General features: G+C 46.2%; 1 protein-coding gene and 1 pseudogene across 1 annotated transcript in view; both read right to left on the bottom strand.

Annotated features, from left to right (window-relative positions):
• Positions 1-1,665: 1,665 nt before the first annotated feature.
• LOC101337746 (general transcription factor IIF subunit 2 pseudogene) lies at positions 1,666-2,506 on the bottom strand (annotated as a pseudogene).
• Positions 2,460-12,075, bottom strand: part of RIMS3 (regulating synaptic membrane exocytosis 3) — a 61,682-nt gene continuing 52,066 nt past the window's right edge. Inside the window, exon 8 of the mRNA XM_073791477.1 lies at positions 2,460-2,595. Within this exon, the coding sequence (XP_073647578.1) occupies positions 2,542-2,595 (54 nt within the window). The 3' untranslated portion in view covers positions 2,460-2,541. The remainder of the gene's footprint in view (positions 2,596-12,075) is intronic.

Raw genomic sequence — 12,075 nt, 5'->3', positions numbered from 1 at the left:
AATAAAGTCACACAACATTGGCTGCCTTCACCTTACTCCCCTGACTAGAGTTACTCCCCCCACCAGTTGAATAAGCAATATTCAAGACTTAATCAAACTAATTTTCTTTTTGCTTCTTACCATCTCTTTAATATTCATTTATGGAGTAACCTCCTTCCCTGGAAGAGACTCTGGCAAACCCGCCCTTTTCTTCTCTAGGAAATAAATAGCCTACAGTCACTTTAGGTTCCAAACAGTCTTGACACAGTGATAAGGACGCCCAGACATGGCTCGGTGTTGAGCCTTCTCACCTTCCCCACGTGGGAACAGCTTCATCACTCTGCTCCCTCCTCGCTTCCTGCTGTCTCCTCCCCTATTCATGAACCACTGTTTGGGACCCGCCAACGTGTAAGGATGGAGGAGAAAGGAAAGTAGAATGTGAACTGGTACTCCTGAGATCTGATTTCAAGCCCTCTGGTGGAAGCCAGCTCTGGTTGGCTCTGGTAGATGAAGAAGGCCAGTGCTCTCACAGGTGCTGAGCTGGTTATTGGGAGGTTTCCCATCACTGCCACATCTCTCCTTCAGTAAGCCTGACGCAGAGGAAGGCACCTCTGCTCTGCGTGTCTGCTTATGATTCCTTCCGCAGCCCTGGCATCAGATGCCACTTCTCAGCCTACATCGACCAAGGTCTCTCCACCCCTCCAGACAGCCCCGTTGGACCCTGGATAACAGCACGCCAACTCCCTCTCTAGCTCCTGGCCCAGAGGAAACATTTGTACCCGTTGTCGCGGCACATTCCAAGAATGAGACCGGTCCCCGTGCAGCAGAACACCCTGAACAACACAGTGAAACAGACCTCCTCTGGCCTCCAGACTTCCACGTCTAACTAAGACCCGGCGCAGCCAAAATAATAAAAATTAAAAAACCATTCCTCAACCCCACGTCCCTCAGCAGCCTTTGAAGGATGGGGTGGGAGAGCAGAAGAGAGACTCCACATCTCCCTCGTGGAGCTGCTGAAAGAAAAAAATTATCTAATAAATGATACCAAGTCCTGAGCACAGCACCTAGCTTACACCAAGTGCATAAATGTTAGCCATTATTATTGTCATCGTTGCCATTATCCTTGTCAATTTTCATTTCAGCGCTTGCTGCCGGAGTGGAATCTCTTGAAAAGATGTTTCAGGCAACTATCAGGGATCCAAATTTAAGATACAACTCACAACTCCCTTGAAGTAAGGAAAGGATCTCTAATGCAGCCCGTTTCACTCCATCAGTCGGAGTCCATCCTCCTCTACCTGCAACTGCCAGTTTTAATTATCTCACTCTCTTACTCTAAATAATTTTTCATTGATGTTTCTGCATATGAAAGGACCATACGTTTTAAACATTTCAAAAACAACTGTGTTCTTCGGTAATTTTAGAATGTAGAATTTGCTGGCCTCCACGCCTACCCCAGCCAACCCTGCCCTCCACTCCAGGCCCACCCCCGGTCCCACCCCTGTCCAGTTTCTGATGACACTTCTCTTTAGACTGAGAGGAGCTGAGCTCTTTGGGGATGCAGCAAAGACGGGCAGTCCTCAGACAACATTTTCTCTGTTTACATCTTTTTTTATTTCCCTGTTTTACAATCTAAATGTGAATACTTCAAAAGATATTTAATCGCCCTATCTCTTAGCAATAACACAGCCTCACATCACTTTTAGCATCGGAAGATTGTCCCGCTCATGTTGACGCTTCTTGACAAAGGGCTGTCTCGCTCACTCTTAGCTGCTGCCGGACAATACCGGTACTCTGCTTTTAGCTCCCATGTGTTTTTGTGGGGCCCTTTTACATTCTGAACACCGATTTCATTCAAGATTTCCTTCAGGTACGCCACAGGTTGCAAAGTGATACCAACCAAGTCCTTTATGTTATAATACTGGTGTTTCTCAAAGGCAGCAAATAGCAAGGTTAAAACTTGGTCTTTATCAGCCTTCACTCTCTTTCCATTTTCTTTCTTTTTCTTCTCATATTCAATATTGTACTGATGATTGGCAACAGGTTTATAATTGGTCGTGACTACCTTCTCCAGTTTCTGTACGGTTCTGGCAGGTTTGGAAGGCTCCTCTATTTGCTTTCTCTTCAGCCTCATGTAGTTTTCGCTCAGAGCAGGTCTGCATTCTCCCCGACGTACCACCGTTCCTTCCAGGGAGAGCTGATCCGGTGCACGCTCAGTCAGCACTGTGAGGACCTGCCCTCTGACCCCCTGCAAGACAAGCTGATGCTCCCTGGGAGCAATGACCGGGGCAGGTTGTCCATCTGTACTCCGAATGTCTGTAAGTTCCTTATTCAAAATAAATGAGATTTCAGACTTTCCCCGATTTTTGGCAATCTGCAGCTTCCCTACTTCACCGCTTCCAGAAGCTTCAGACCACTGCTGTGACAGGTATTTAGGAAGCTTCACCAACCACATCCGCTGGTTCTGTTGGATTCCCTCCAAGTTGAGTGGAATGCTCTGGGGCTTGGGTCTGCTGCCTCTGGAGGCCATGTGCACCTGAGCTGAGGGTGCAGAGGGTGGGCCAGCTAGGGATGAAGAGGGAAGCAGGACACCAGAACCAGCTGCTGGAGTCCGGGAACCTAGCAAGGAAATAAAAAACACATGCTGACTTCAGAAATGTTATCCTTGTTGGAATCTAACGAGTGCTATACAACAACTGTCAAATGATTCAGAGTAAGGGAAGATGGGAAACCATCATAAAAGTGGGGAGTTTGATAAACAAGTGTGGCACATCCTGAAAACGAAGTACTTCAGCAATTAAAATTACAGGAGCTCCTATCTACTGATGTGAAGAGTTTTCTAAGACACAGGCATCTCCTAAATGCCTTCCCTACCACCCTGTTTCTCCCTGTCCCTCTCCCCTGCTTTATTTTTCTCCAGAGCACCAGTCAACGTGAAATATCCTAGATAATTTATATTTTATATATTTATTATATTATCGTATCTCTTCCCCACTAGACTGTAAGCACCATGAGGGTAGAGTTTGTGGCTTTCAGTGCTGTAGGCGTTTAATAATTTTATTTTATTTTTTTGAAGGAACGAAAGGTCTTATTTGATTGGTTTGTTTGTTGTGAAAAAATGGAGTGGAGGTGGACACCACGCCCTGCGCCCCGCCCAGGTCCCACCACCCAGAATTCAGATATCCTGCTTTGCCCTCCTGCCTCCACACAAAATAAGAGGCACGGAGGGCCTTGGCTTGGGGGCACGTCCTCCCTGCCAACCTGGCCTGAGCACAGGGAGAGACCCTGACACCAGCTGTTGGCAGAGACATCGAGGCCACAGAGGTTAGCAGGTTCCAGGTCTATATTTTGTTTCTTGCTCTTCTTTTTTTTCCCCAGGCCTGTATTTTGAGGTCCAGAGCACAGGCGTCTGCAACTGACTTGCAGGCAGAGCAATGCTGCCTCACAGCTACTAAAGCCCACCGTGGATGAACCACCACCACTGTGGCTTCAACAACCTCTGCTCTGCCATATTGTCTCTGACCTAAGTGGGGAAAACTTCCAATTCAAATCCAAATCCATTTAAACCAGAAGGAGCCGAGAGGCTGTATTTCTTAAGATAACCTCTCTGGGTGCCCTCATGCCTAAGGCATAGAGAGCAAAGAGTGAGCATAATTTTACAAAAGGAAGCCAGGATGGAAGCCCCTTCTACCAGGCTGAGACTCACCAGAGCAGGCAGAAAGCTGTGCTGAGCAAGGCTTACAAGGAAGGGTGCTCCCTGATGAGCAAGGGCTCACTCAGGCCCCAGGCTGCCCCTGCCTGGAAGGAAGGACACACTCCCTCTACACAGCTCTATTTATTGCCACCTTTAGGGAGTTCCTTGATGGGATTGGGTTACAACCACCCTGGAAAGCCAATCACCTTGATTCAGTTATGGGTTTTTCCCCAAATCTCCTAAAGCATACCCCTGAGTGTGGATAGCTTAATGGATTATTTCCTCCACTGAACCCATTTTCCTTAATTCTCCAGTGTAGGGTGGGTTCGAGGGAAGGCAGCTTGCTTCAGCATCTTTAGAAAGGCTGGAGATGCAGGTACTCTAAGGAGTTACTCCTAGTCCCTGACCAGCCACTTTGACTCTGAATTAAAATTGCTCTCACCATCTTCTGGTTAAATGCAGAAAGTCCTCTTTTCCCCTCCTGATTGCTCCCTTCATCTTGAAACATTCTCTTCCCGTGGGTTCCATGATGCCCCTGCTCCTGGGTTTCCTCCTGCCTCTCGAACTGCCATTTCCAGTCTCCTTTGTGGGCACCTCAGTGTGTCTTGGGCCATAACTGCTGTTCCTTGGTCCCAGGTGCTGTCCCTTCTCACTCTACACACCTTTTGAAGATTATATTTCTGCAGAATCCTCTCAAAAGGGCAACCATAGTTCAGATCTCTCTCCTGAGCTTCCGGCAGACCACCCAAATGCCAACTGATGTCCTGCAATGCACACAATTCCTAATAGGTCAAAACCAGGACCCATCACCTTCTCAGGCCTTCTCCCCCCGAACAAACCTGCTCTTCCAGTATTCCCCATCCACCCTGTTTCCTAAACCAGAAACTTGAGTGTTAAGCTTACTTCTCCCCATATCTCACTCCAATGAGCCAGCAAGTTCTGCCCATTCTGCCTCCTTAATTCATCTCAAATTGCTCCCACTATCCCTGGCCCAGTTGAGGCCACTCTACTTTTCTCTCCTGATTCAGTGCAATAGCTTCTTCACTGAATTTGCTTCCTTGCTCGCTATATTGCACACACTGGAGTCAGAGTAGTGTTTCTAAAACATGATTCTGGTGGTTTTTTTTTTTTAATTTTATTTTGGCTGCATCGGATCTTAGTTGAGGCACATAGGATCTTCGTTGAGGCATGAGGGATCTTTCGTTGCAGCGTGCAGGCTTCTTTCTAGTTGTGGCGTGTGGGCTCTAGAGCGTGCAGACTCAGTAGTTGCAGCGCGCGGGCTTAGTTGCCCTGTGGCATGTGGGATCTTAGTTCCCTGACCAGGGATCAAACCCACATCCCCTGCATTGGAAGGCAGATTCTTAACCACTGGACCGCCAGGGAAGTCCCTAAAACGTGATTCTAAATATGTCTTTCTCTGTCTTCCCTGGTGGTGCAGTGCTTAAGAAGCCGCCTGCCAAGGCAGAGGACACCGGTTCGAGCCCTAGTCCGGGAGGATCCCACATGCCGCGGAGCAACTGAGCCCGTGCGCCACAACTACTGAAGCCCGCAAGCCTAGAGCCCGTGCTCTGCAACAAGAGAAGCCACTGCAATGAGAAGCCCGCACTCCGCAACGAAAAGCAGCGCCCGCTCGCCGCAATTAGAGAGCCCGCGCACAGCAACAAAGACCCAACACAGCCATAAATAAATAAATTTTTAAAAAAGAAATGTCTTTCTCTTTCTTAATAGCCTTCGGCGCCTCCCCACCTTTCATAGACTGAAGTCTATTCTCTTTCAGGTGGCTTACCAAGCCTTTCTGGAAGGGACTGATGCTCAATTTAATCTCTTGCAGAAACACCCTAAAACTCCGCTTGTAAGGAGCTTGTAAACTCAATTAAACCTCCATTGCTCTCTCTCGCCACCAGGTGTTCGTTATTATTTCCTTTCACCGACATTGCTGCTGTAGTAACCCCACCCCACTGGCTCAGCTAATTCTTCTTCCCAACCCCTACTCCCGCACAGGCTCCTCCCCAGCCACGTGACCCGCGCGACGCCATTCTTCTTAGAAGGTCACCTGAGAAGCTTGCTCTCTCTTTCCTGAACCACCAAGTCTGACACAGGTACGCTCCTAGTGCTTGACAGTGTCTCCTCTGTCAGCACTGGGCACATGTTTCCTAAGGACCCTTTGTTTATTTGTGTCCCCACTATATGGTAATCACTTTGTGACAACAGATCGTGTCTGTCTTGTCCCTCATGAATGCCAGCATAGGAGTTGCTAAATAAAACTTGGTAGCATGAGTGAAGGATTGATGGAATCCTAAACTGGCACTGCCTTTTTGGAAAACTATTTGGCCGTATGAAACTAGAGCCTAACCCTCACAGATGTCGCCTCTGGACAACGGAAGAAGATAGCATAGTGTAGTGAGGGCTTGAAGCACATGCTCTGGAGATGGGATGCCCAAGTTCAAACCCTGACCCTGCCACTTACTGGTTGTGTGGCCTTGGGTTGGGGGTGGGGAGGTGTCATTTAACCTCTCCATGCCTCCTCTTCCTCATCGGAAAAATGGGAATAATAATAGTATAGTACCTACCTTATAAGGTTGTTACGAGGATTAAATGATTTAGTAAAGTGAGTGACATAGTGAGGGCTCAGTAAATGTTAGCTTGTTATCCACTAGAGTGTCAGTTCCATAATGGTAAGGGGTTTTGTTTTGTTTACTGCTGTATTATATAAACAGTGTCTGGCATCAAATACGTGCTTAAAAGATATTTGTTGGGCTTCCCTGGTGGCGCAGTGGTTGAGAGTCCGCCTGCCGATGCAGGGGACACGGGTTCGTGCCCCGGTCCAGGAAGATCCCACGTGCCATGGAGCGGCTGGGCCCATGAGCCATGGCCGCTGAGCCTGCGCGTCCGGAGCCCGTGCTGCACAACGGGAGAGACCACGACAGTGAGAGGCCCACGTACCGCAAAAAAAAAAAAAAAAAAAAAAGATATTTGTTGTCTAAATAGGCAAAATTCATATGAAACTAATTTTATTTCAGCATAATCATAATGGGAGCCGTGATTCCAACCCAAGCAGTCTCTTTTGGCATCCAGATTCCTAACCTCTACTCCTACTGCCTTAAAGAGTTAAATGTAAACATTTTAGGGGAACCTGAGGAGAACGTTTTCGTTGTAACCTAGTGGTTGTCAGGTTTCCCTGAGGTAAACACAAATCATGAAGACTTAGGCAAGCCTAACTACACAAAAATGAAAATGTCTTTACAGAAGATTCCATAAACTAAAAGGCAAATGACAGACTGTAAAGAAATAGGTGCAACATCTAAAAACAACAAAGGATTAATAACTGGATTATATATAAAGGTCCTAACAATCAACAAGAACCTTATTCTGTGAGCGTGTTTTGGGGTGAGGTTAGCGTTTAAATAGGTGGACATTTGTTAAAGCAGATTGCCCTCCATAGTGTGAGTGGGCCTCGACTTATCAGTTGAAGGTCTGAATGGAACAGAAGACTGGCCTCCTCCAGGCAAGAGAGAATTCTCCAGCAAATGGCCTCCAGACTCAAACTAGAGCATCAGCTCGCCTGGTTCTCCAGCCTGTGGGCCCACACTGAAGTTTTTGGATTTGCCAGCCTCCATAATTGTATGAACCAACTCCTTATAATAAATGCCTATATAGTAAGTATCACATTAATATATTATTGTAATTAAACATGTTATAAATGTTATCTAAATATATATTGACTATACATATACTCTAATAATATATTATCATGAATATATTATTATAATATAATTAACATAAATTTATATAATCTATATCTGTCTATATCTCCTATTGGTTCTGTTTCTCTGGAGAATGCTAATTAATACAGCCCATTAAGAGTTCAGGGAAAGGGGTATGCACACACATATACATATATACATAAGGTAATAGCACAGAATACACTGATAAAGCAGAAGTTCTGGCCCCAGGTGGGAGGCTTAATAATTCTATAGCCTCCCTCTTCTGCCCTGAATCATAGGAAAGAAAGAAAAAATATTTTAATAAATTTTTACAATGCTAGTAACCAACAAGCATTTCTTCCAGTGGACCAGAAACTGTTAGGAATCCCTGAAAACCATAACTAGGTTAGTTAACAGGACATGTCAGTGACAAAAATGAGTGCACAAGAATCCTAAACATTTGATGAATTCTAAAATCATAGAAGAGAGAGACACAACAGAGACAGAAGAGCCCAAGGAAACAGAGCAAGCAGAATAGGACTTTAGAAAATTACTATTCTCAGAGATGAAAGAGGTTACAGCATCATAGACATTAATCAGCTAAAGAGCTTGGAGATCAAAAACTTAATCTGAAATAAAATATTCACTGGAAGAGGCCCTATAGCAGCATGGATGCAGGTGAAGATGAGATCAGTGAGCTGGAAGATTAAGCTGAGAATTCTTTCAAAAGATATCCCCCGGGCTTCCCTGGTGGCGCAGTGGTTGAGAGTCCGCCTGCCAATGCAGGGGACACGGGTTCATGCCCCGGTCCGGGAAGATCCCACATGCCGCGGAGCAGCTGGGCCCGTGAGCCATAGCCGCTGAGCCTGCGCGTCCGGAGCCTGTGCTCCGCAACGGGAGAGGCCACAACAGTGAGAGGCCCACGTACCGCAGAAAGAAAAAAAAAATTAAAAAAAAAAAAAAGATATCCCCCAAACACAAAGATAGAAAATGTTTTAAAGGAAAGTTAAGAGACAGGTCCAGAAGTTTCAACATCCATCAAATAAGAGTTCCAGAAGAAGAGAAGATACTGGAGAAGAGAGACCGCTCAAGCAATTCTCAAAGGGATTTCCCAGAACTGATGAAACCCTCAATGGAAAGACCTCACCAAGGACTTGGCAGAATAAACTGAAAAAGGGAGATTGTAATGAAATTTCAGAAACCAAGGATTAAGAAAAAAATCTTAAAAGCACAAAGAAAACAGATTCCCTATCAATGGAGTGTGCATCATGTTGACTTCAGAGTTCAGATGAAAATTTACAATACTCATTCTAAAAATACAGTGAAGCAATAGCTTCAAATTTCTGAGAGAAAATAACATGGAACCTAAAATTCTAAACTCAACCAAATTCTCATTCTGGTGCGGGGGCTTGTCCCCTTGTGTTCCCATCCCACTTCCCAGTGTAGTCATTTAATGGAAAGAGCACAGAACCAGGTGCCAGGATTCTGGTCTTGGTATTGTTACTCAAGGCTGTGTGCCCTGGGCAAGTGTCTTTGCCTCTCTGGGCATAGTTTCTTCTTCCTTAAAATGGAGGTAACATCCCTGTCTGGTGAATGTCTAATGAGACATTGAGAAACGTGTGGGAGCGTCTAATGCAATGACTAGAGGGAGGCTCTAAATTCTCCTTGACCCATCCCCATCCCCCTGCTCCAGGTCCTTCTTCCCCCAGTGCCCATATCCCAGGGCCGTTTGAGCTCAGTTATTGCTTGGTGAACCGGTCAGCATTAGTGTTTCCTTCATGTTCAGTCCCTTTTCTGTGCATATGCAGCGGGCTTTTCAATGGTGGGAAGATAAGAGGCTTCTTGCAGGTTCTGACGACGGCTAGACAGGGATAGAAGGTGCCTTTCAAGGATGGAGGGTGGGCATCTCCATTGCCTCTATCCAGGGTGGGCCCTAATGAGCAGAGGAGCCCCCTCTACATGCTGGAGAGCCCTGCACTTTGACCCACTCCCTGGTCAGCCTGGGATTGTTTTTATGAGCTCTGGATTGGATTCTACCCAAACTATGCCCCTAACTGACCGTTGGGTGACTTTGGACAACCCTCTGGGCCTTTGTTTCTTAATTTATAAGATGGAGAAAGCTGTACTCATGGATCTCAAAGGTATCTTCCAAGTCAAAATGTCAGAGAATTTTGGACTCTCTATTGATGGAATCTGAGTCATAATGGCATCAAGCAAAGAAAGAATGCAGAACACTGAGGCCATCACTTCTCAACGGAGAGCCATGAAGAAGAAGCTGCCCTGTCTCATTCCTGTCCAACCTCCTCTTCGTCATACTTCTCCCCTTGCCCCAGCTCAGCTTTCAGCTCACTTTCTTCCTCCTGTCCTGCCTCTTGTCCTATGACTTCCCTGTCTGTTCACCCTGTGCCTGCCTCAGTCACCAGCAACTCAGACCAAACTGGTCCTCTTCCTACCACATGCCCAGACTGTCTCCCTCCTCTTACCAGTTTTGCCCCTTCCCACCTCCCTGCCTGGGTCACCTCTACCCTGGCCTGTCCCCCTGCCCCTCCTCCTCACCCTGCTTCTTCCCCAACCTGTACGGGCCTTGGGCCCAGATAAGTCGCCCCTGCTCCTGCTAGGACATCTGCCCCAACCAGTCCTCACCAGGCCTGATGATTCCCACCCTCCACTATGGGGCCTTGTGTCCCTACCAGTGGGGCACCTGGCCCATCCCAGAACTCCCGAGAATGTGGTACGCAGCATCCTGGTGACTTGGTGGACATGGGGGGTACTGGATGGTGACCAGCAGGCATACAACCTGGAGGGGCACCTCCCTCAGGTAAGGGTCTCTTTCTCAAGATGGGGTTCTCAGCTACTCCCATGTCCTGGTTATCTTGCTGCCTGAGTTCAGCGCATGTGTCCATTCCCATTCCTTACATCAAATATAAATAGAGATCGTATTATTTTTATATAAAAGACTCCACAGGGAGTAAAGCTTAGGGAAAACTGCAAGTGGACTCTGAATTCTAACCCATGTGCATCTCAACACTGATGTCATGGACACTGATACACACGCAGACACACGCTGTCCTGCGCTAACAGTTCCCAGTCGCCATAACCCTGTACGGAGATCAGCTCAGTAGCACGAGGCAGCTTTGGCCTGAGGATGGTGTGAGTGGAATTCTCCTGAGACATTCTGTTCTCCCGGCCCTTTTATACAGTCCAAAACTCTTGGTTTGGAGCTCTCAGTTTGCTTCTATAACATGTCAATCAGTTGAGGTCCATTTGGCCACAGTTCATAACATGCTTTTGTCATCTGCCTGGGCAAGGTCCCTTTCTTGTTCATTTAGATACTCTCTTTTATGCCCATTTCTCACTTCTACTTCCCTTATTAAAAAAAAAAACTCTCAAAATATTTTGACGTGTATGTATTCTTGCAAAATATGTGGTATTATTTTGTGAGCTGTACTTGTTTTTAAAGATTTTTTTGATGCAGACCATTTTTTAAAGTCTTTATTGAATTTGTTACAATATTGCTTCTGTTTTGTCTTGGGTATTTGGCCGGAGGCATGTGGGATCTTAGCTCCGCAACCAGGGATCGAAACCATACCCTCTGCATTGGAAGGCGAAGTCTTAACCACTGGACCGCCAGGGAAGTCCCTGTGAGCTGTACTTTTAATTTTCATACATGGTATTATATGCTAGACTTCGGTCTGTTGACTGCCTTTTCACCCAGCACTCTATTTTTAAGATCTATCTGTGTCATCTGTGCTTCTAACTTCTGCACTGTATCCCACCGAGTGTCTCCTCCATGTTATACTCATCCACTTCCCCAGACAGATGGCTACCTAGATTACCTCCAACTCTCCACCATGGCGGACAATTCCAAAACGACCATCCTTACACATGCTCACTTTTTTCTTTCTTTTTTTATTGACGTATAGTTGATTTACAATGTAGTGTTAATTTCCGCTGTACAGCAAAGTGATTCAGTTATACATATATATACATTCTTTTTTTTTTTTTTTTTTTTTTTTTGCGGTACGCGGACCTCTCACTGTTGTGGCCTCTTCCGTTGCGGAGCACAGGCTCCGGACGCGCAGGCTCAGCGGCCATGGCTCACGGGCCCAGCCGCTCCGCGGCATGTGGGATGTTCCCGGACCGGGGCACGAACCAGTGTCCCCTGTATCGGCAGGCGGACTCTCAACCACTGCGCCACCAGGGAAGCCCTACATTCATTTTTATGTTCTTTTCCATTATGGTTTATCTCAGGATATTGAATATAGTTCCCTGTGCTACACAGTAGGACCTTGTTATTTATGCATTCTATATATACTAGTTTGCATCTGCTAACCCCCAACCCCCACTCCATCCCTCCCCCACCTCTCCTCCCCCTTGGCAACCACATGTCTGTTCTCTATGTCTGTGAGTCTGTTTCTGTTTCATAGATAAGTTCATTTGTGTCATATTTTAACTTCCACATATAAGTGATATCATATGATATTTGTCTTTCTTACTTCACTTAGTATGATAATCTTTAGGTCCATCCATGTTGCTACAAGTGGCATTATTTCATTCTTTTTTATGGCTGAGTAATATTCCATTGTATATATGTACCACATCTTCTTTATCCATTCATCTGTCAATGGACGTTTAGGTTGTTTCCATGTCTTGGCTACTGTGAATAGTGCTGCTATGAACATTGGGGTCATGCCCAACTTT

Source organism: Tursiops truncatus, chromosome 1 (assembly GCF_011762595.2).
Source record: "Tursiops truncatus isolate mTurTru1 chromosome 1, mTurTru1.mat.Y, whole genome shotgun sequence".
Classification (NCBI taxonomy): domain Eukaryota; kingdom Metazoa; phylum Chordata; class Mammalia; order Artiodactyla; family Delphinidae; genus Tursiops; species Tursiops truncatus.
This window is presented reverse-complemented; position numbering and strand designations above follow the sequence as displayed.